This window comes from Oryctolagus cuniculus, chromosome 7 (genome assembly GCF_051225735.1).
Source record: "Oryctolagus cuniculus isolate XC-2025 breed Fujian yellow rabbit chromosome 7, ASM5122573v1, whole genome shotgun sequence".
NCBI lineage: Eukaryota > Metazoa > Chordata > Mammalia > Lagomorpha > Leporidae > Oryctolagus > Oryctolagus cuniculus.
In genome coordinates, this window is record NC_142873.1 from 108,084,461 (window position 1) to 108,107,381 (window position 22,921).

General features: G+C 44.7%; 1 protein-coding gene across 8 annotated transcripts in view; it reads right to left on the minus strand.

Moving 5' to 3' along the window:
- Positions 1–4,914: 4,914 nt before the first annotated feature.
- The window catches only part of AK4 (adenylate kinase 4), a 151,679-nt gene continuing 133,672 nt past the window's right edge, over positions 4,915–22,921 (minus strand). For all 8 annotated transcript variants that reach the window (XM_089300498.1, XM_070078355.2, XM_089300497.1 and 5 more), the window contains 3 exons: positions 17,082–17,254; positions 11,818–11,936; positions 4,915–10,478 (listed from right to left, as the gene is read on the minus strand). In XM_089300498.1, coding sequence (XP_089156624.1) covers positions 10,364–10,478; positions 11,818–11,936; positions 17,082–17,254 — 407 coding nt within the window. In that variant the 3' untranslated portion in view covers positions 4,915–10,363. The remainder of the gene's footprint in view (positions 10,479–11,817; positions 11,937–17,081; positions 17,255–22,921) is intronic.

The window sequence follows — 22,921 nt, forward strand, 5'->3', positions numbered from 1 at the left end:
TCTGTAGCTCCCACACAGGTGCAGCGGCTCAAGCACCTGGGGCATTTTTTACTGCTTTCCTGGGATATAGCAGAGAACTGGACTGGAAAAGGAGCAGAGAAGACTCGAACCAGCACCCATATGGGATGAAGGCACTGCAGGCAGAGGCCTAGCCCACTATGCCACAGCGCCAGCCCCTCCTTATGTTTCTTTACCATTCATAGTTCTTTTGTAAATTATCTGTCTCAGTTTCATATCTTTCACCCATTTTTCTATTGTGTTCCTCACTGATTTGTCAGAGCGCCTTACCCAGTTATGGATATTAATCTTCTGTCTTTTACACATATTGTGAAACTTTCCTTCAAGCCCATTCTTCTCTAACTCGTTAGAGTATATCCTTGTACATAAAATTTAAGTCTTTGTATAATAAACTCTGTTGGTATTTTTATGAATGTCTTAGTTATGAGTGGCTTTTTACTTCATTATTACAAAATATATGTTTTACATTTTACATTTATCACTACAGGTTTAAATGTTAAATCCATTTAAAGCATCTTTTTTTCAGGGGCAGGCCTTCTGACCTAGTGGGTTAAGGTGCTCCTTGGGATCCCCGCATCCCATATCAGAGTGCCAGTTTGAGTCCTAGCTGCTCTGCTTCTGATCCAACTTCCTGCTCATGCACCTGGGATGCAGTGGATGATGACCCAAGTACTTGTGGGAGACCCAGATGGAGTTCCTGGCTCCTGGCTTCAGCCTAACCCAGCTCTGGCTGTTGAGGCTATCTGGGGAGTGAGCCAGCAGATGGGAGATTTCTCTCTCTCTCTCTCTCTCTCTCTCTCTCTCTCTCTCTCTCTCCCTGCCACTGTGCCTTTCAAATACATAAATCTTGAAAGCATTTTTCCAAAATTTTCTGTTACTCTGTTTACCAAGTTTTTCCCCGCCATCAGCACCTGTGGCAGGCCTGGTTGTTGTACTGGGTTCACCTGAAACTAACACAAGGGTGGGGATGTGGGTGAGGATCTAGATGAAGCCTGACTGGCCAGAACTGGTGAGTGCTGAAGATGGATGATGGTACACAGGATGCGCTGAACCATTTGTTCTCTACCATGACGTACGCTTGGAAATCGTCATCATCCCAATTGGAAACCAAAAGAAGTCATCTTGCACAAGTACATCTTACAGAACTACATTCTTTGATGTTATATAATACTGAAGTATTTTTGTTGTTGTTATTGTTGTTAATAGCATTATTGAGTTAGAAACATAGGTTATGGGTGAATTAAAACTGTGATTACATTTATACTAAGAAGTAGCTAGAAAATTAAGCACCAAAAAAGTTCATTTGTTCTCAGAAGCAGCATCCTCTCAAGATGTAGGTTTTTTTTTTTTTTTAAGATTTATTTATTCATTTGAATGACAGAGTTAGAGAGAGGCAGAGGCAGAGAGAGAGAGAGAGAGAGAGAGAGAGAGAGAGAGAGAGAGAGATCGTCCATCTGCTGGTTCATTCCCCAGATGGCTGCAAAGACAGGAGCTGCGCCAATCTGAAGCCAGGAGCCAGGAGCTTCCTCCAGGTCCCCCACGCGGGTGCAGGGCCCAAGGACTTGGGCCACCTTCTACTGCTTTCTCAGGCCACAGCAGAGAGCTGGATTGGAAGTGGAACAGCCAGGACTCGAACCGGTGCCCATATGGGATGCTGGCACTACAGGCAGCGGCCTTACCCACTACACCACAGCACCAGCCCCAAGATGTAGGTTTTTAAGCAGGTGCACCCATTCAACCTCCTGCCCCCAGCCCCCAACCAAGGAGCAAATGGTGACTCAGCATGGCTGTTCTTACCATTTCTTCATTTAGTGTGGGGCTCCTTGGGACCCCACTGCCCTCTCTTTTCCCCAAATCATTCCTGCTTAACTCCACTTCCACAGGTGTCATAGTTGGTTGCACTGATTTCAGATATTTATTTTCCCTACTCAAATGTTTGCAGTGTTCTATTTCCTTGTTAAGTAGCACTAGATAATTGACCTCTTCTATCAGCTTCATACTCGGGAAACACATCCATGTTATTAATTTCAGTAAAATTCAAAAGATGACTCTTTCAGGTATCTAAACAATCTTAGCCTGCCCTTCTTCTCCCCAACTCTGTTGGGCTTACAGAAGGCTCCTACATCCTGGTGAGTGCATACAATCAATGTGTCCATGACAGCCAGTATGATCTGGTGGCCAGTATGTTGTGTCGGAGATGGTCAGAGTACCCAGGATGGTTGATGTATACAACAGTGGGTCTGGAGTAGTCAGTGTATATGGCTATTATTGTGAGGAGAGTGGCTGCTCTGTCCTGACTGGTCCATTCGTTTTTATATCCACATGGTCCTATTTTGGGGGATGCAGAGTAGAAATTACTGATGGGATAAGAGATCTAATCTCTCCACAGGAAGCCATCTAAGCTTGTTAAAGGGACTGCCCACAGGATCCTGGCTTGGAGAAAAGCTACAGGAGAGATCCACTACAGCTCAGCAAGTTGCCACCTCCATGTGGCAGGGCCCCCAAAACTACACCTTGTAATCCTAACACCAAGGGGGACTCAACTGAAGTCAATTGAAGTCAATGAGTAAGAGAACAGGTGGCAACCGTGAGTGCTCGAGTTCAAGTCTTCATCACTGATGGTGCGGGTAGTCTTGAGCAATAATTCCTCTGAGCCTTGGGTTTATCATGTGTAACTTACATGAGTGCTTGGCCTGGCACCAGAGTAAGCCCTCAATAAATTTTGACTATAATCTTCAATTATATATGCTTATATGGACACATACACATAGTTTATGTGGGCCTCAACAAGTAGGCATCCAGTTTTCATTTCATCATTGGATGCACACATATTCACTGGCTGAAATTAATATGGAAACTATCACACTAGTTGAATTCCGAAATCTGGCTGGGGAGGGGAGAGGCATCCCCAATGATTGAAATAGATAATGCTTTCTGAATTCTATATAACTCTGCAGTCAATGCTAGAAAATCCTCCCTCTCCACATACATCCATGCCCTACCGCATCATTTCATAGACTTATCTAGCTATCAAGACTTTCTTTCCTACTTCCTGCTTCCCGCTCTAATCTGGAAATCCCAAGTTAGCACACAGATACGCTGCTTGGCTTGTGCATGTTTTAGAAAATTTAAATTGCAAAATAAGAGTTCAGCTGTCTGGGGCTGGCGGTGTGGCATAGTAGGTTAAGCCTCCACCTGTGGTGCTCGCATCCCATATGGGCACCAGTTCATATTCCTGCTGCTCCTCTTCTGAGTCCAGCCCAGGAAAGCAGTGGAAAACGGCCCAAGTGCTTGGGCACCTGCACCCACGTGGGAGACCCAGAAGCAGCTCCTGGCCCCTGGCTTCAGCTTGGCCCAGCCCTGGCTTTTGCTGCCATCTGAGGGGATGAAACAGTGAATGGAAGTCCTCTCTAACTCAGCCTTTCACATAAATAAATCTTTTAAAAAAAACAGCAGGTGCTGGCGCTGTGGCATTGTAGGCTTAAGCCTCCGCCTGCAGCACTGACATCCCATATAGGCACCAGTCCATGTCCCAGCTGCTCCTCTTCTGATCCAGCTCCCTGCTAATGCACCTGGGAAAGCAGTGGAAAGAAGTGTTTGTGCCCCCCGCTCCCTCGTGGGGAGACTCAGAAGCAGCTCCGGCCATTGCGGCCATTTCGGGAATGAAGCAGCAGATGGAGGAACTTTGTCTCTCCCTCTAATTCTGCCTCTCAAATAAATAAAATCTTGGGAGCCGGCGCTGTGGCGCAGCGGGTTAAAGCTCCAGCCTGCAGCACCGAAATCCCATATGGGCGCAGGTTCGAGTCTCGGCTCCTCCTCTTCTGATCAGCTCTCTGCTGCAGCCTGAGAAAGCAGTAGAAGATGGCCCCTGCATCCCTGTGGGAAATTCCTGGCTCCTGCCTTCAGATCGGCTCAGTTCTAGCGATTGTGGTCATTTGGGGAGTGTACCAGCAGAATGCAAGACCCGTCTCTTTCTCTGCCTCTCCTCTCTGTGTGTAACTGACTTTCAAATAAATAAAATCTAAAAAAATTTCAATAAATCTATAAAAAAAGAGAAGGAGGAAGGAGGAATAAGAGGAGGAGGAGGCAGAAGAAGGAGGAGGGAGAAGACAGAGGAGGGAAGGAGGGAGAGGAGGAAGGAAGAAAAGCTCCCCCTCCCCCCACTACCCCAGGAGGCTTCTCTGTAGAAGCTCCTTTCCTCCGTGGTTACAGCTGCCACCAGCACAGGCCTGCGGAAGCATGGGCATTAAAATCTGTAAAGAATGAAGTGCTAGATAAGTAAGAAACTTAAGAGCATGCAAATGAGGGAACATGAGGTAACAAAATAAAATGGGCATGGGGGGAGCAGCATTGTGGTCTAGAGGGTTAAGCCTCCGTGTGCAATGCCAGCATCCCATGTGGGTGCTGGTTCGAGTCTCAGCTGCTCCACTTCCCATCCATCCAGCACTCTAATATGTCTGGATATGCCTGGGAAGGCAACGCAAGATGGCCCGTGTTTGGACACCTGAAACCCACATGGTAGACCTGGATGGAGTTGCAGCCATTTGGGGAGTGAACCAGTGGATGGAAGATATCTCCCTCTCCCTGTTTTTTAAAAAAATTGTAAGGACAAAAGAACTGCAGCAAGAAAAGACAGGGAGGAAAACAAAGCAAGAAAGCAGGCAGCCAGGCAGGCAGCCAGGCAGGCATGGGGATCGTCACTGCTGGGTTCAGGAAATTGCTTGCTGCTAACTGTCACCTTATCCGCTTAACACTATGTGCCTTATTTTCCTCACCTGCAAATTGGAGGTAACACCATTGAGGATGCAGTGCGTGTTGGGTGGTGTAAATGAGGGTATCTGAAAACGTATAGTGTTCCACGTAAAAAGCCATATAAATGTCAAATGAATTTGCTAGTTGTAAGCAGGAAAAAAAACTTTATTTCTATCAAATTGAAAAGTATGAATCAATCTTCAAGCAAGATCATCAAAATGATCAATAATACAATTAACAATTAGGGTAGCACGTACAGGTTTAGACACTTGGCATTAAGAAGCACAGACACCCAGACTGAGAGGGCCAGCAACTGTCACACCAAGAAACAGCTCATGGGAAATGCATGGCAGCTGGAAAACCTGACACCTCGCAGGACAGCAGACCAAAGGGACGCAGCCACTGGGTTAGAAAATTGACTGGAGCTCCAGAGGGATCACAGTGGAATGCCATTGCCACCAACAACTGCCCCAGAGACATGTTCGTTTCCAAACAAGAATATATAAACATCAGTAGTACAAAGTCTCGTAAAATTAGAAAAGCCCTCCAAGCCCTAGCATCCCTGGAATTTACATAAAGACTGAGTTTTTCATCTTTCTTCCCTTTACTCTTCTCTGAATTAAATATAAAAGTTTGTTTTCATTTAATAGATGTTTTCTGACTTGAGAGCCAAAGTTTAAAAAATGAAAGAAACAAAAGTTTTACACAACAAAGTAGAGACACACCAACCCCAGGGATGATCTTCAAGGTGGGCTGCTCCTTTGAATAATTTTAAGCAGAAATCTTTTATTTAAAGAATTGCCTCTGTGCTTCGTGGAATAGCCTAATTATTACCAGAGGAGGAATTCATATCCATGCCCTATAAAAGCTCTCACCCGTTGCAAATGTTCTCCCATATCTCTCACTTACAACACACACACATACACACGATCATATTGAAGCATTCTCTGAAGCACACAGATAATAGCATTTATGCTGGCAAGAATTGTGCAATCTGTTACAAGAGATATAAGTTATGGCATTGAAGAACAATTTTAATTGGAATCTGTCTGAACACATGCAGGAAGTAGATTTTTTTTGATAGTTGAAATATAGCCTCATGGTTTGGCAACATCTGGATTTGCACATTTCTCATCTGGAAACCAGGCTGGGTCAGTTGTACACTGAAAGGAACAATAACTCATGAGCCGATCACATTCTCATGTCAACAGAAGTATCTATGACTGATTCAACTTTTGAGAAACCAAGTAGGCCAGGGAGTTACTAAAAAAAGAGGGCAGAGAGAAAGTAATTCATGCAGTGCACAGAACTCAGCCTCATGAATCGCCCCTCTGGCAAAAGCTACTGCAGCAAGAAGAGGCACTGTTAAATGAAAAGCGACGACACACAATTCATCAGGTGCCAGCGATTGCCTCCTGAGATCCTAACTCAGCAGGTACAGATGAGGCATGTGCTCTCTGTGCACACTGTGTACAGCCCAGTGAGTGTCCATGTCCTTTCTCATCACCAGAGCTCCAAAAGCAAAGATTCCAGGCTGCAACAAATACACTGTTTTACCTTTTGATGAGAATGGAGAGCTCAGACTAGCTAAAGGTACAAAAAAGGCCCTCTTGAATTTCCTAAGCCCTATGTTTAAATAAACAGGAATGTGTTAGTCTTTAAACACAGAAGGCAAGATAATTGAAATATTGAATATACTAAGTGATCACTGAGGATTTAGACAATGCATGTAATGCACTTAGCATGAGTGCTAACAGTGACTACTAAGAATGCCTATGCTTTAACCCATTTGGAAACACCAGTCTTTATGATCTCAGCGACAACTTCTAGCAACTTAAAACTCTAAAAACAGCTGAAGTCAAATACTGAGCTCATCATCCAGTGAACTAAGTTCTATAAATGCCCTACTTATGGTATGCACACGCATCTTTCTACCTAAAATTATGCTGTGTCAACAACATTTCACATGGCAGGAAAAACCGTAGCAGCATGTCTCTCCCATAAGAATTCTGCCTTCCCTATAGCTTTTCTTACCTTTTTCTTTCCCTACCGGAAAGACAGACACCCCTTAGGTGATCTCAGAGTTCCTTTAAGCTTGGTTGCTGGAGGGTGGCAGGGGAGTGATCCCTGGGGAAAGACAAGACAGGAATCGAATCTTCCCGGGAGGGTTGCCACCAGGAAGATGGCAGGCAAAGGTGTGAATCTGGCATCCAAAACCATGTTCAAGTGTAATGTAACACAGGGGTGATAATACAAAAGACCAGGGTCACCCTGTGTGTCAGTGGTGGTCAATCACCATTTCTCTACCTGCTAGCACTTTCCAAAGGATGAGTTTATCATCAAGGCCTTGTTTGGGTGGGGGAGGAGACAGTGATTTCTTCTGATCTCAGGGAAGAAACATGAGTGGCATCTGGACAGCTCCAAGGAGCCCAGGCCTATGTGTGAGCACCAAGGCTAGGGATAGCTCAGTGGTAAAGGCTCCTTCAGGGGGCACACCCAAAGGGAAGGTGAGCGACAAGGGCTTGCCTCCTCCAAAGATTAGCCTGACCCAGGCCAAGCCTACTTTAATAAGTGTTTTTATTATATTTATAAATGAGGATGTAGGGAGGAGGGCCAAAGGGTCAAACTCTCCTCTAGCAGCTTCCTTTGCTAAAAGCAAAGGGGGGAAAAGGTGCAGTCTCATACCCCGGTGAATGGCACTTTAGAGAACTATGCTGGTCTTAATGTGAGGCCATAAGCAAAACCAAACACACTCAGAGCCTGGCTTTGCCTGGGACAGCACACAGGTAGTTAACAACCAGGAATAAACTAGGGTTTCCACATCAGGAAAACCTGGGTTGAGTCCCAAAATATACAGTTCACTGGCAGCAGGAGCCTAGGCAAGACATTTCCCATCCATGACCCTGGCTTATTTGGTTTATGGGCATGAGATCCTGTCTATCTCATAGCATGCTAAAAAGACTCCACTAGTTGTTTGTAAAAGTCACTGTGCAGGGCTTCAGTAAATGGAACCTATCATAAGTTTGCCTTAGTGTTAGAAAGTATTAAACACAACAGGGCTTTTAAGTGAGAAGCCTGGCAGGACCAACGGAAAGCAAACTAAACCAAGAGCTGGGCAGAACAGAGTGTGAGGTCAGGTACGACCATCCAAACCTCTTACTTTGCTTGCATGTGAAGGGACTGCATGGACGGCGTAAGAAAACAAGGAAAGATGTCCCTTTCATTTTATTTTTGTCAAAATATTTTCAAGACAATAATTCTTAAAAAAATTATTTAAGGAAAGACTACAGAGTTTGTTCATCAGAATTTTTTTTTCTTTCTTTTTTTTTTTTTAGGCCACTGAACACAAAACAGCCATCATCTTTCAAAGACAGCGGGAAAGGTGTCTCTTACTGATCTTACCTAGCAAAGGATCCTCACCAGCTGGGCAATCCCAGCGGCAGCAAACACCCCACTGAGACCGAGTCCATGTTGGCTACAACGGTCTATTTAGCTGGAAGGGAAGAGGGAGAAGTGGATGGATAGAGTTTGAGAGCATAGAATCAGGGATCAGGCCATTTTCCATCTCTCTCTCCGAAACTCCAAAGGCAATACTTTTGTTGGAGGATAAATTCATCATAAAGACAAATGATGAAAAAAAGCTTAAATAGTTTTCTGCTTCAAAAAACCCACAAACTTTCCTTTTCTGAAGTATCCAAATAACTTTGCCTAGTTTGCAGATCCTCTCTATGATACTTCTCTGAATTGTATAATTTTCCTCATCTCAGTTTTTGCCTAAACCTGAGCTTTGTTTGCATGTCTGATCTCCACCCTCTCTCCATCCACTGGCATTCACTCTTCTAAAGTGCTCAAAGTCAATATAATGCACTGATGTTTCGTAGACCTGAACTGGGCGCTTTCATTGCATACACCAAAAAAGTAAACAATCTCATTTCACGAGGATTCAATGGATGAGGAAGACACTCATCCCTATCTCCACTAAGGTAGCTAAAGAAGGTTCACACAAAGTGACAAAGGGAGAGGAACCAGTAAGAGTTTGGGCAGTATCTATAAGGAAGATGTGCTCATTGGCATATAGAGTATCTATGGCAGTGAATTGATTGGGGACTTGCTGGGACATTTCCAGAAAGCAAATAATGTGTTGTAACTAACACCACCTGAAGTGCTGAAATGGGGGTTCATTTTCTTACTGGTATGAAACACTAGACACAAGTCATTCCCCAGAGGAGAAAGGAAGCTCCCTGGGGACAGTCAAGATGCATGAAGAAGGGGTATGTATCTTTAAGGCATCAGGAATAAATAGCATTTTCCTTCTCATAGGAGAGCAAGAATTATATGAGGTAACCACCAAGTCCAGAAACCAGGCAAGTCTTGGTTTATTGATATTACATTATAATACATGACAGGATATTAGTATCTATATTTCTAGACTTTAGGGCCACCCCATGGAATGAATCTTTGGAATAGAAAAGAACTGAAGATTTTGCTTTTCCCGTAATCGTAAAGCTGTCACATTCAGTCTAGGCATGGCTAGTGCAACATTTTCCTCATCCCCGAAGGCTTCATTCCCTTCACTAACTGTTTATAACGTGCCTGGATCACTCACAGGAGAAAAACACTGTCAGCATCAACATTTAGCAGCATTTTCAAAATACAATGTTTACCTATGCTATTAGTCCAGTAATTCCTTATGGTCTTATATTTCTATACCAAGGTCTTTCAAAATTTACAGAGGTGAATATTTCCCATTTCTTTTTTGGAGGTTCCCTAAAAGAGTCTTAGGGGTATAATTTTTCATAATAAAAGAAAGGAGCAGTGTGAGCCCACGAGAGGCAGACTAAGAGTTTAAGTCAGATCCTCTGACAGCTCCATTTGTGGTACAGGAAGAAATTCAATGGAGTCCCCTAGCTCTCAGCTTTTAGGGAAATTGGAAAGCAATAAAAGTGATCACTATCTACTCACATTATTTAATGGGCTACAATGAGGGAAGACAAGTTTAAAAAAATACTGTCTAAAAATTAATAGAAGCCAAATTGTTACCTCCTAAATGTCTGAAAAACAAAGATCCTATGCATGGATGCAAAAAAGGAGGAATCACTCCTACGGGGGGGGGGGGGCAGGGTGGGGGGGACCTGTGGGCACGGTCACTCAAGATCAGAGAAGCAACCACTGAGAGCAACAGCTTCCATTCCATTGTCACTAGGGGGAGCACATGCCAGGTAACCTGAGACAAAGCCTGCGGTTCAACAGCCATGGGGACGGGACAACCAGAGACTACTGCCGTTGTGGGCAAGAGAAGGTGCCGGACTTAGCTTCCGCACCCTTTGAATTCCAGCCTGCACTTGCTTTCGCAGGAAGGGCTGGACACGTGTGGAGACACCTGAAGCACATGTAGGCGAGCCTTCTTTCGGAAGGCAGAGGAGGGCCTCTTCATGAGCTCGTGCTACTCATTAGTTTTCCTATCAGTTCACCATGTAAACTAGAAAAGATGCTGCAAGCTATCCCAGCTAGCTTCTAATTTGGACACGGCACCAATACTACACACACGACTGAACGAACAGCCACGTCTTCCTGGTTCTTCCATTGGGCAGGCTCAGTATGCTTCTTTGGATTGAATAGGTGCAATCTTGTTGGAGAAAAGTGTGTAAACATAAGGCCAGATTTTATTAGTCTCCGTGCCAGAAAACTGGTGAAGCACTCCTTGGCTCCTGAAAAACAACAAAGTCCAACAAAGAAAGGCATTTAGGTTTCTTTTTAACGTATCAGGACAGGTGAAGATCCTGTAAAACCAACACAGTCTCAGTCTATACCACACATCACTAAGAGCCTTGACAGCCCCCTTTAAATGTGTAAACACCTCCACTAGGCGTGCCTATGAGTACATTGCTTTTGCAATCCTGCCATGCTTGCCATGATGCTACCTTTTTCCCCTTCTCCATAAAATATATCAAAGTATAACATAATGGGAGCAATCCCAAGTCTGCCCCCAATATATACTTTTCAGAAGCAAACCACTGACAAATTTTTGCACCCTTAAATCCCTGCTACTTAACAACAGTGGGTCATGGAACACAGGATGTATCATAATGGGAATCTGCTATCTAAAGGTCTGCTAAATTATTTGGGGCAAGTGTGTGGGCCCCTGTGACCCACGTGGGAAGACCAGGATGGAGTTGCTGGCTCCTGGCTTCCACCTAGCCCAGACAAGCTGTGGCAGCCATCTGGGGAGTGAACTAGCAGGGGAATATCTCCTTCAGTCTCTCCTTTTAAAAAAAATAAATTATTGGGTGTGTGTCTGTGTGTGTGTGTGTGTGTGTGTGCGCAAAAAGCCTGAAGTTGACTATAGCAGAGGCGATAAAGTATTGTGCAATAATGCATCAGCATATGGTTTTATTTGGCTTGCTTGCTGTTTTAAAAATTTTTGTTTGTTGACTATATAAAGGTTGGAAATTTTCTTTTCCATACAAGGAGCCAGATTTCTGCCTCTCCGGAAAAAACAAGAATCCCTGGCCACACCAAGTCTGGTACCTCTGAGGGATGACTGGCTAGACCAGCCTGGGAGCTGTCCAGTTCATCTGTCACTCAACTGCCCAGTTTGACACATCTCCCACCAGGTCTAAGACTCATTTCCAATACCTGCCTGACCTCTGCAGTCAGCTTTATGGTTTTAGCATGTCTTTGCTAAACTCCCTACAGACACAGCCAAGCCAAAAGCCCTTCCTAATCTTCTATCCCAACCAGTAATTTACATGGAAGAACATCAAAGCACAGATCATTGTCTCAGTTGCTTAAAAAGGAAAAGGAAAATCACTCTAGATGCAATTTTACACCCAGGATAAATAGAGATGATCAGGCTTAAGTCCTCGTGTTCTAACAGTTTCAGGAAAAACAAACAACTTTTATCTCCCACATGTAACTGCGGCATTCAACCCAACTTCTGGGGAGGCACTGGGCCTTGAAAGTCTATTGAGCTAAAAAACCCCAGCCCGCCTCAGCCCGACGTCCTTCCGGGGATCCATCATCACGACAAGAAGGAAGCACACTCACTTGTACAGTTCAATGACTGGCTTTGCTGCGTCCTTATACCGTCTCAGCCTGGCAGCAACTGCTTCAGGTTTATCATCTTCTTGTTGGATTAATGGTTCACCAGTGATGTCATCAATTCCCTAAACACCAGAGGAACCGTTCGGTTAATATGCCAGCCATGGAGCCACACCACGGGCTAGAACTTTGCTGCACAAAACCACGTATTGACCTTGGATGCCCATCATATGATGAGTGAGGCCTGGGTGTCAGTGGTAATGGTGAGGGTAGTTGAAAAAGCAGCACTCTAAATAGAATGCTAACCTTTTTTCCTGAGAGCTGACATTAACTGCTCAGATCTTTCCAAACATGTCCCAGTGCTGCTGATAAATGGCACTTTTAATTCAGTCTAAAACTCCATGCAACCTCCCCCACCAACAAACCTTTAGATAACATCACTCTGGCCCTGCAAATACTCCTGCAGCTGCCTTGTGGAAGCCCGAGTTCTTGATGTCGAAAATAAAATGTCTCAAACCACCAACTTGGTATAAACAGCAAAAATCGCTAATCCAGAAGACACATTAGTACCACCTCTGCCACATTTGCAAACCTATCGCGTAGCTTCCGACGTTTTATTTTACTACATCAAATAATGACACATGTAAAGGGGTAACAAAACAGATATGTCTCAGATAGTCATGATAACCAGGGACAAACATTCTGGGAACTGAAAAATTATAATTTAAAATATACCCGGGGCTGGCGCTGTGGTGTAATGGGTAAACCCTCCACCTACAATGTGGGCATCCCATATGGGCACCGGTTTGAGTCCCACCTGCTCCACTTCACATCCAGCTCTCTTCTATAGCCTAGGAAAGCAGTGGAAGACAGTCCAAGTCCTTAGGCCCCTGCATCCGCGTGGGAGACCTGGAGGAAGCTCCTGGCTTCAGACTGGCTCAGCTCTGGCCACTGTAGCCATTTGGGGAGTGAACCAGTGGATAGAAGGCTTCTCTCTCTCTCTCTCTCTCACTCTCTCTCTCCCTCTCCCTGCCTCTGCCTCTCTGTAACTTTGCCTTTCAAATAAATAAATCTTTTAAAAAATTAAAAAATAAAATATATTCTATTTTTTAATGTATTTTAACCTCTTCAGGAACCACAAACTACTATTAGTCACTAGAGGAGGAGAGTTGCACAAAACAAATCTGTCAAAAGGCAGACGAGAATAGAACCAAGAGGCTCAGGCAACTCAGCTGGATAATCAGAAACTGGTGATAAATTTGAAATGCACTAAAATCCCATTACAGCTCAGGGCCTGGAGTATGTGACTCGCACCTAAGATTTACTGGTGAGCTACATAATTATCACATGTGCATTCCATGGTTTTTAACCTGACAAGACCAGAGAGATGAGGTGGGGAAAGGTTGTATATCACCTACAGACCCCTCGTATTTATTCTGCTTGCAGCGGCTAAGCTCAGAGCACCAGCAAACAACACACTGTTCCCAGACAAGGCAGAATGAAACCAGGGCACCAGGGACCCCCTCCCCGGGAGCCTGGCCACAGCACTGGTAGAATACGCCAAGGCCAGCACTTGCACTGCTAACTTGGGAAGTGGTGCTGTGACTGCAGATGCTGCAGGAGGGAGACCAAGGCTTTACCAAGTCCCTTAGTGGTGAAACATTTCACATTTTATGAGAATCTTTGCATCAGCAGGACTGGACACAGCCAAGTGTGAAGCACCTGTTCTGGACTGTCCTGTTCCCAGCTACACTGTCCCAACTCCTTTTCTCTCCCCATTTATTTTTTTCCTAATATGGTCTTTTGGGGTGGAAAAGAAAAGGAGATCAAATAAAAGAATGACTGATAGAACTATTTACATTTTTAAAAGAAAGCTTCAAAAGGAGACTAGTGCTTAACCCAAATGAACAAGGCTCCCTACAATGGCAACCAGGAGTTAGGAAACCATCTTTCAAACCTGTAGTAACTGGCTCCAACTATATTCTAATCTGACCTCCTCCATAAACATTAACCCAGTAAGACACAAAGCTACCCTTCTACCTTTGAATGATATCAAGTATTACTACCTACCACCTGAGACCTGGAGTTAAATATTATCAGACTGAATTAATGCATAGTTCATGTGTCCTTGTTAGAGAAATAATTAGGGAAGTGGTCTTTTATCAGAATGATAAGGCATATGGTTTGTAAAAGTTCTATTTTTTATTTGAAAGGCAGAGAGACAGAGACAGACAAAAATCTTTCATCTGTTAGTTCACTGCCCAAATGCCAGCAACAGCCAGATCTGACCTGACCTGAAGCCTGGAGTCCAGTATTCAATTCAGGTGTCCCACATAGGTGGCAGGAGTCCAAGCACCTAGGCCACCTTCTGCTGCATTCCTAAGTCCAAAAGCAAGGAGCTGGATCAAAAGTGGAGCGGCCAAGATTCGAACTGGCACTTCGATATGGGATGCCAATATCACAAGTTGCAACTTAACTTGCTGTGCCACAATGCCAGCACCTTTACATATGCTTAATTTTAAGTAATTGTATCAATGTTACATTTTGAACTCTTTCAACATTTACTTGAGAGGCAGAGACAGAAGAGAGGTCCTATCTGCTGGGTCACTCCCCAAATTCTGGCACTGGGTGAAGCCAGGAGCCTGGAACTCAATCCAGGTCTTCCCATGTGGGTGACAGGGACCCAAGCACTTGATCATTATCTGTTGCCTCCTAAGGTCTGCATCAGTAGGAAGCTGGAGTCAGGAGATGGAGATCAACCCCCTTATTCTGACACAGGACATGGGCATCTTAACCACTAGGCTCTTCTTTTTCGAGTTCAAGTTCCTGATCACCTTAGCCCTCACCACTGCCCAACATGAACATCAGCTCTGTGCCCATTTCCTTATCCAGTCCCAGCCCCCATGTTCTTTGCTAGCCTGGGATAAAACCTTCACAACATTCTCCCTGATCTTATAAAGCTAAAGGACACACACACACACACACACACACACCACACACACAGAGATACAAAGTGTGGTCACTGTTTCACCAAAGTGGGATCATCCTGCTGTTTGCTTTTCTCATCCAATAATGCCTTCAGGAAATTCTTCCTTTCAAAAAGTAAAGTGCTTGGGGCTGACACTGTGGCACAGTAGGTTAAATCTCTAGCCTGCAGCACCAGCATCCCATATAGGCACCAGTTGCAGTTCTGGCTGCTCTGCTTCTAATCCAGCTACCTGTCAATGCGCCTAGGAAAGCACTGGAAGACAGCCCAAGTCCTTGGGCCCCTGCACCTACATGGGAGACCTAGAGGAAGTTCCTGGCTTCAAATTGGCCCACTTCCTGCTGTTATGGCCATTGGGAAGTACACCAGAGGCTGGATGACCTCTCTCTGTCTCTACCTCTATCTGTAACTGTACTCTCAGGTTAAAAAATAAATCTTTCATTTGAAAGAGTTACAGAGAGAGGGAGAGACAGAGACAGAGGTCCTGCATGCACTGGTTGACTCCCCAAATGGCTACAACAGCTGGAGCTGGGCTGATCCAAAGCCAGGAGCCAGGAGCCCAAGGAAGTGGGCCATCTTCAACTGCTTTTTCAGGCCATCAGTAAGGAACTGGATTGGAAGTAGAGCAGCAGAGACTTGAACCAATGCCTGTATGGGCTGCCAGAGCTGCAGGCTGGGGCTTTAAACTGCTGTGCCACAGATGCAGGCCCCCTAAATAAATCTTTAAAAAAAAAAAAAAAAAAAGCACCAGCTTCTTCTTACTACTGCTTGTATTAATTATATTATATTCCAAGATGAAGTGTGTGTGTGTGTTCTCAAGTTTCTTCAATGACTCCCCTGCAGCTGCATACTCAATGCATGTTTGGGGTTGGCTTGGGAGTTTGGTCACTGCAAATACTGCAATAAGCACCACTGCATGCACAACCTCACTCCTGGTGCTGTAATTTCCGCTGGCTATGGCTGAATGAATATTTACACAAAATCTTCAGGGGTCATTGTCATATTCCCTTTAAAAGAGGCTATTCAGGGGCAGACCTTCAGCCTAATGGTCAATATGCAGAGATGCCCCCATCCCACAGCCAAGAGCCTGGGCTCAATACCAAGCTCCAGTTCCTGACTCCAGCTTCCTGCTAATGCGGACCCTGGGAGGCAACAGTGATGGCTCATACTACCCACATGAGACACTCAGCTTGAGTGACCCAACCCAGCCCTGGCAGTTGCAGACATTTGAGTAATGAATCAACTCCGGCATTCACTTGCTATTATTTTTCTCACTAATAAATTAAAAATATATAAAAATATATAAATATATATAAAATATATATAAATATATATAAAATATATTAAAAATATATAAAAATGATACAAAGGGGTTGAGAGTACCAGTTTCCCCAGATCCTCATCAGAAACAGATGTTACAACCTTTTTAATTTTGCCATTGTAAAGGTTCCAAAGTGACAGGCTACTTTTATTTAAATTTTTCTTCCTTTCCCATTACTAAATTTGAACAACTTAAAAACATTTCTTGACCCCAAGAATTTGCTCTTTTAAAAATAGTCTAGGGGCCAGGGTTGTGGGGTAGCAGGTAAAGCCACTGCCCACAGTGCCAACATCCCATATGGGCGCCAGTTGAGTCCCAGCTGCTCCTCTTCAGATCAGCTCTCTGCTGTGGCCTGGAAAAGCAGTGGAAAAGGGCCCAAGTCCTTGGGCCTCTGCATCCGCATGGGAGACCTCGAGGAAGCTTCTTGTTCCTGGCTTCAGATTAGCACAGCTCTGGCCATTGCTGTCAGTTGGGGAGTGAATCAACAGATGGAAGACCCGCCCCCGCTCTTTGCAACTCTTTCAAATTAAAAAATATTTATTTATTTATTTTATTTGAAAGTTAGAGTTACACAGGAGAAGTGTTGGGGGTAGGTCTCCCATCTACTGGTTCACTCCTCAACTGGCCACAACAGCCGAAGCTGTGCCGATCCGATGCCAGGAGCCAGGAGCCTCTTCTGGGTCTCCCACATGGGTGCAGGGGTCCAAGGATTTGGACCATCCTCTACTGCTTTCTCAGGCCATGGCAGAGAGCTGGATCAGAAGCAGAGCAGCTGGAACTCAAATCAGCATCCATATGGGATGCCAGCACTGCAGGAGGCAGCTTTACCCGCTACGCCACAGCGCCGGCCCCAATAAATAAATCTTTAAAAAAAGAAAGTCTATTAATTTCCTTGATCCAATTTTCAACTGAAAAGTTCTACCATTAGCTTATCAATTTATGAAAGCATTTGTGTGTTCTTACAGGTACGTGGGGTGGGTTAAAGTCCAGGTTATACACTCTTCCACTGGGAGGGTGAATCCAACGCCGGCTGAGTCGATCTTTAAGTGTCTCAAATGGAATGTTCAAAGTGATCACTAGATCCAGGTCACAGATTTTGTTCAGGGCTTCAGCCTGCACTAATGTCCTTGGGAAACCTAAACGCCAAAAACAAAACATGTCAAATGCAAGATACTGCTCCATTCCAATGAGTCCTTCAGATATTTTGAGAATACATCAAATCTGCAGACACCACCGGTGAAGAAGCCTTAACCAAGAACTTATATCCATCGACATAAATTTAGCCTTATAAGAAAAGACGCTGCTTTATAAACTAGATTCTACATTGGCAGGTTCCAAGATTAAGGAGTCACGTGATACAAGTACAAAGTGCAACAAACTAAAAATCTGACAAACCGGTGCGGGCTCTCTCTCCAGCTCTGCTCCTGACTGCCTGTAGGACCTTTTGCCAGTCACAGCTCCTCGCTTCCTCTATTAGAGAAGCTCAGGGCAAAATTGCATCTCGTGTCCTTTCAGCTCCGATTGCCGATGAGTGTACTATTCTTAGGTTACCATAACTAATAATAGAAATATACTTTTGTAAAAAGATGTATTTATGTATTTGAAAGTCACAGTTACAGAGAGAGGTGGAGAGACAAAAAGAGAGATCTTCCATCCGCTTGTTCACTCTCAGATGGCCACAATGGCCAGGGCCCAACCAGGCCAAAGTCAGGAGCTTCTTCCAGGTTTCCCACATGGGTGGCAGAGTTCCAAACACTTGGGCTATCTTCTACTGATTTTCTCAGGCTATTAGCAGGAAGCTGGATTGGAAGTAGAGCAGCTGGGACACGAGCTGCTGCCCATATGGGATGCCGGAGTCACAGGTGACAGCTTTTCTTGCTATACCACAATGCCAGCCCCATATATACTTTAGAGTTTAAACAAATTAAAGTAGGATCCTTGACTCTAAACCTTCACCTGAGTTTGCACTTACCCCAGCTAGGAAATCTGATATATGGCATACTAACTATAGTTAATGCTGTTCTGTAGACTTGAAATGGGCTAAGAGAGTTAATTTTTTAGACTTGATCTCTGCCAAAAGGCCAAGAAGTGATGAGAATTGATTTTTAAAATGTATATATATGTATATATTTATTTGTTTATTTATTTATTTGAAAGACATAGAAACACGGAAAGAGGGAGAGACAAAGAGGGAGAGATAGAGAGATCTTCCATCCACTTGTTCATTCCTCAAATGACCGCAATGGCAGGGGCTGGGCCAGGCTAAAGCCAGGAGCATCATCTGGATCTCCCACATGGGTACAGGGGCCCAAGGACTTGAGCCATCCTCCAGTGCTTTCCCAAGCACATTAGCAGGGAACTGGACTTGAAGTGGAGCATCTGGGACTTGAATCTTCACTCATATAGGATGCTGACATCTCCTGTGGTGGCTTTACATGCTACGCCACTATACCAGTCCCTCTATTAAATTGGTACCCCAGCTTTATTGAAGTATCCTTGACAGATATGAACTCTATATATTTAAGGTATACAATATGATTTTTAAAAATTAAAGGAAAATTTAAAGGAAAAGAGACAGATAGGCCTAGAGCTCCTATCTTGCTGGTCAACTCCCCAAGTACCTACAATGACTTTGGCCTGGTCCAGCCCCAGCTGTTGTATGCATTTAGGGAATAAACCAGCAGGTAAATAGAGGATCTTGTCTGTCTCTCTGCCTTTCACATAAAAGTGAAAAGAAAATTGGGCTCATGAGCATCTCTTCCTTTTCCTTTAATCTCATGACCTTGAGTTAGGTCACATGAGGTCAAATTACTTTTTTTTTTCCCCCAGGAGTTGACCTGTTCGACTGCCATTCCAGGTTTGGCTGGGGAGTGAATGTACAATAATATCCTTTTCCTAAGAAAATCACTCCAATTTGTCTGCTCTACTAAAAACCTTGCTGCAGCTAATGCCACTTTTTAAAACACATCATTATGGCCTGGAAGGTAAAAGAACCAAGTAAATGGAAAGTATCATAAGAGATCCAACACCCAGAAGAGAAATTTTAAGGTCATTTCACAGAGGTCCCAACCCATTTCCACCCTTTACCATCAGAAATATCAGGGTGACCATTTAAAAATAGGCCTTCTGGGGCTGGCGTTGTAGCACTGTGGTTTAAGCTGCAGCCTTCAACTTCTCCTGACCTAGAGCACTGGTCCAAGTCCCAGCGGATCCGTTTCTGATCCAGCTCCCTGCTAATGGGCCCAGGAAGCCGGCTGGCCACTGCAGCCGTTTAGGGAGTAAATCAGAAGATGAAAGACCTCCCTCTCTCCATGTCCCTCTGCTCTGTCTGCCTTGCAGAAAAAGTAAAATACACTTTTTTTTTAATGGACCTCTGAAGCCCTGAAACACTTTTCTCATTAAAAAAGCTCCTTTCTGGCCAGCGCCGTGGCTCACTAGGCTAATCCTCTGCCTGCGGCGCCGGCACACCAGGTTCTAGTCCCGGTCGGGGCACCGGATTCTGTCCCAGTAGCTCCTCTTCCAGGCCAGCTCTCTGCTATGGCCCGGGAGTGCAGTGGAGGATGGCCCAAGTGCTTGGGCCCTGCACCCCATGGGAGACCAGGAGAAGCACCCGGCTCCTGGCTCCTGGCTTCAGATCGGCACAGCGCGCTGGCCGTAGCGGCCATTGGGGGGTGACCCAACGGAAGGAAGACCTTTCTGTCTCTCTCTCTAACTCTGCCTGTCAAAAAAAAAAAAAAAAAAAAAAAAAAAAAAAAAAAAAAACCACCTTTCCCTCTGTGTCTGCTGAGCCGAACATGGTGAAATCCCTCATAGGTTTCTGTGCTCCTGCCTCTGGCACTTGCTGCCTGCTCACCACTCCAGCAAACTCCCTCCAGCGTCCCCAGTGAAGCCTGCCTGCTGCCTGTGAGCTGTCAGCATCCGGCCACCCACCCCCACCTGACCCACTCCCCACATCCACTAAAATCACAACTCCAAGATGACCACTGCCATTGGAAAACTGCCTGCAGACAAACTTCCGAGATCATCTCTGCACTCTTTCCCAAACCTCTGCCACATCAAGGAAAAGCATTTTCTAAAGCAGTGGTCTCCAAAATGACCCTCATGGAGTATAGAAAGCATTGCATTTTTTGTTCATTCTATTTTTTAAAAAGTAACTGTTATATCTTTTTATAAGTTTATTTGTTATTTCTTTTTATTTATTTGAAAGAGAAAGAGAGCAGGAGGATGGGAGGGAGAGAGAGAATATCTTCCATCCCACTGGTTTACTCCCCAAGTGTCTGCAACAGCTGGGGCATGAGCCAGGAATTCCAGCCAGATCTCCCATCTGGGTTGCAGGGACCTAAGTACTTGAGCCTTCATCTGCTACCTCCCAGGACACACATCAGCAGGAAGCAGGATAGGAAGTGGAGGTGGGATTCAACACCAGGCACTCCAATAGGGGATGCAGGCACTCCAAGCAGCAACACCCACCCAACTCATTCTTCATAAATTCTACTTTTGGGGGATATATTGTATAAGGTGTGTGTGTGTGTGTGTGTGTGTGTGTGTGTGTAAAATCATATTATATATTAATGACACTTGTATGTATATAATTATCCATAGGGAATTATCCATATTTTAAAGATATAAACTCAACCTTTTTACTGGTAAGAGTAATTTGAGGGATCACTCTTCTGCAGACCTGAATTCACAGCCATGGTCCCCGCCCTGTGTTGTAGCATCACTAGGTACCCAAATAGGAAAGCATGTTCTTTATCCTTTGCACAGAGGTTGAAAGAAAGCACTAGAAAAGACTAGGGAGCTAGCTCTAACAGGAAAAAATAGCGTTAGTTCCTCTAACAAATGAAAGCTCAATTCATTGGCTAGTTGCCCTGTCTGATGAGAATACAAGCCAGCAGCTCGGCTCCCCAGCTACTGGTTCTGACCTCTGGGGCCCCCTAGAGGAGGACAATGCAACTGTACAAAATAAGATGAACTCAGCAGAAACAGATTTCAGAAACAGGATGAACAGTATCTCCTATTCACACCTGCTAATGACCAGAGAATGACTAATTCTGGTGTCTTTGAAGTCCTATAGAATGGCGGTTACTTTTCACATACCTCCATCCCCAAAACAGGATTAAGTTTAAAGAACCATGGGAAATATGGAAGCCTTTGAGTAGGTAAGGAAAGTTAAAATGGATGAGTTGCAACTTTAGAAGCAAATACTGTTTAGATGTAACCATTCTATGGTTCAGAAGCAATAATGACAGAAATAAATCACTCTTCAATTTCACAGCACTCCACCTAATAGGAAACATCCAAATTACCAGGAAGACTTAAAAGGAAACAAACACAGACAATTATGGATGCTCAGATCCTGCCCCAGACTCCATCAGGCAGCACATCAAGGTGTGAGCTCAGGATTCAGGTATTGTTAAGAGTCCAAGTGCTTCTAATATTTACTCCTGGTTGAGAGGCGCGGAACTTCTCAGTGACAGCCACAGTGAAGGCACAGCACTAAGGACTTGCTGTCTGCCCCGTTTCTGGTAGGTGTAACTGAACTAAGCAGGTCCAAACCCCCGTGAAGAACATTTTACCTTAATTCATGGATAGTGGAGCAATGCAAAGGAACGTCCCAAACAGCGGCAAATCTTTCCAGCTTTACTAAGTGCCCAACTTAGCTATTTGTGCCACTCCTGTCCAGAGATGCTCACATCCTACTCAGTGCCTAAGCTCTAAAAAAGAGTGTTGGTGGCAGTGGGGAAAGCACGGTGCATCAGTGGGAACAATGGACCAGGTGTCAAACAGAGGAAGGACTCAGTCTACCACATCAGTTATGAGCACAAGCTTTGGAACCTGATCCATGGGAATTCAGTGCCACTCGGAGGACACTGATCCTCCGTTTCCTCCAACATAAAACAAAGGTGCACGAGCTTGCTCAAGATGTCAGAACAATGACTGCAGGCTGGGTGGCTTAACCCACAGAAATTTATTTTCTCAACATCTGGAGCCCAGAAGTCTGAGTTCAACCCATCAGCAGGTTGGTGTCTTCTTAGGCCTCCCTCCTTGGCCTCTCCCCCCGGGTCTTCACAGTCTTCCCATAAAATGCATCCATGTCCAAATCTCTTTCTCTTAGGACACCAGTCATGTAAGATTGGGCTCACTCTAATATCTTATTTTAACTTAAAGAAGAGCCACCCTCTGAGATACTGGGAGTTAGGACTTCAACTTAAAAACTCAAGTGCCTAACAAAGGGCGACAGCTGCTGAGTGTGGAAAATGTGAGAATTGGAAAAGACAACCCTGGAAAATGTTTCAGATGCAAGGGTCAGGCTCACACTGAGCGCCCGATAAAAGGGTGCTGCTGCTCTTGTAGAGCTCTGAGCTCCTCGGGCTTCCAGTGCAATCAAGAGGCAGCAAGGTGGGGCCTGGGACCCCAGTATCCCATAGGGAGTCCCAGCTGTTCCATTTCTGATCTGGCTCTTCATAACTCATCCGGGAACGCAGTGGAGGAAGCTCCAAGTGCTTAGGCCCCTGCCACCCACATGGGAGACCCAGATGGAGTTCTAGACTCCTGACTTTGACCTGACCCAGTCGCAGCCATGTGGCCATTTGGGGAGTGAACCAGTACATGGAAGATCTCCCCCCCCTTTCAAATATATTCATAAATCTTATATAAAAGGGGAGGCTCATTTACCAAGTCACCCTATACATTCCTTTTGTGCACATTTTGCACATTATAGCAGTGGCTGATGCTCTGTGCTCCCTGTAACAGTTAAGTCCAGCATTCCTAGTCATTACACACAGACCTCACATCCTAGT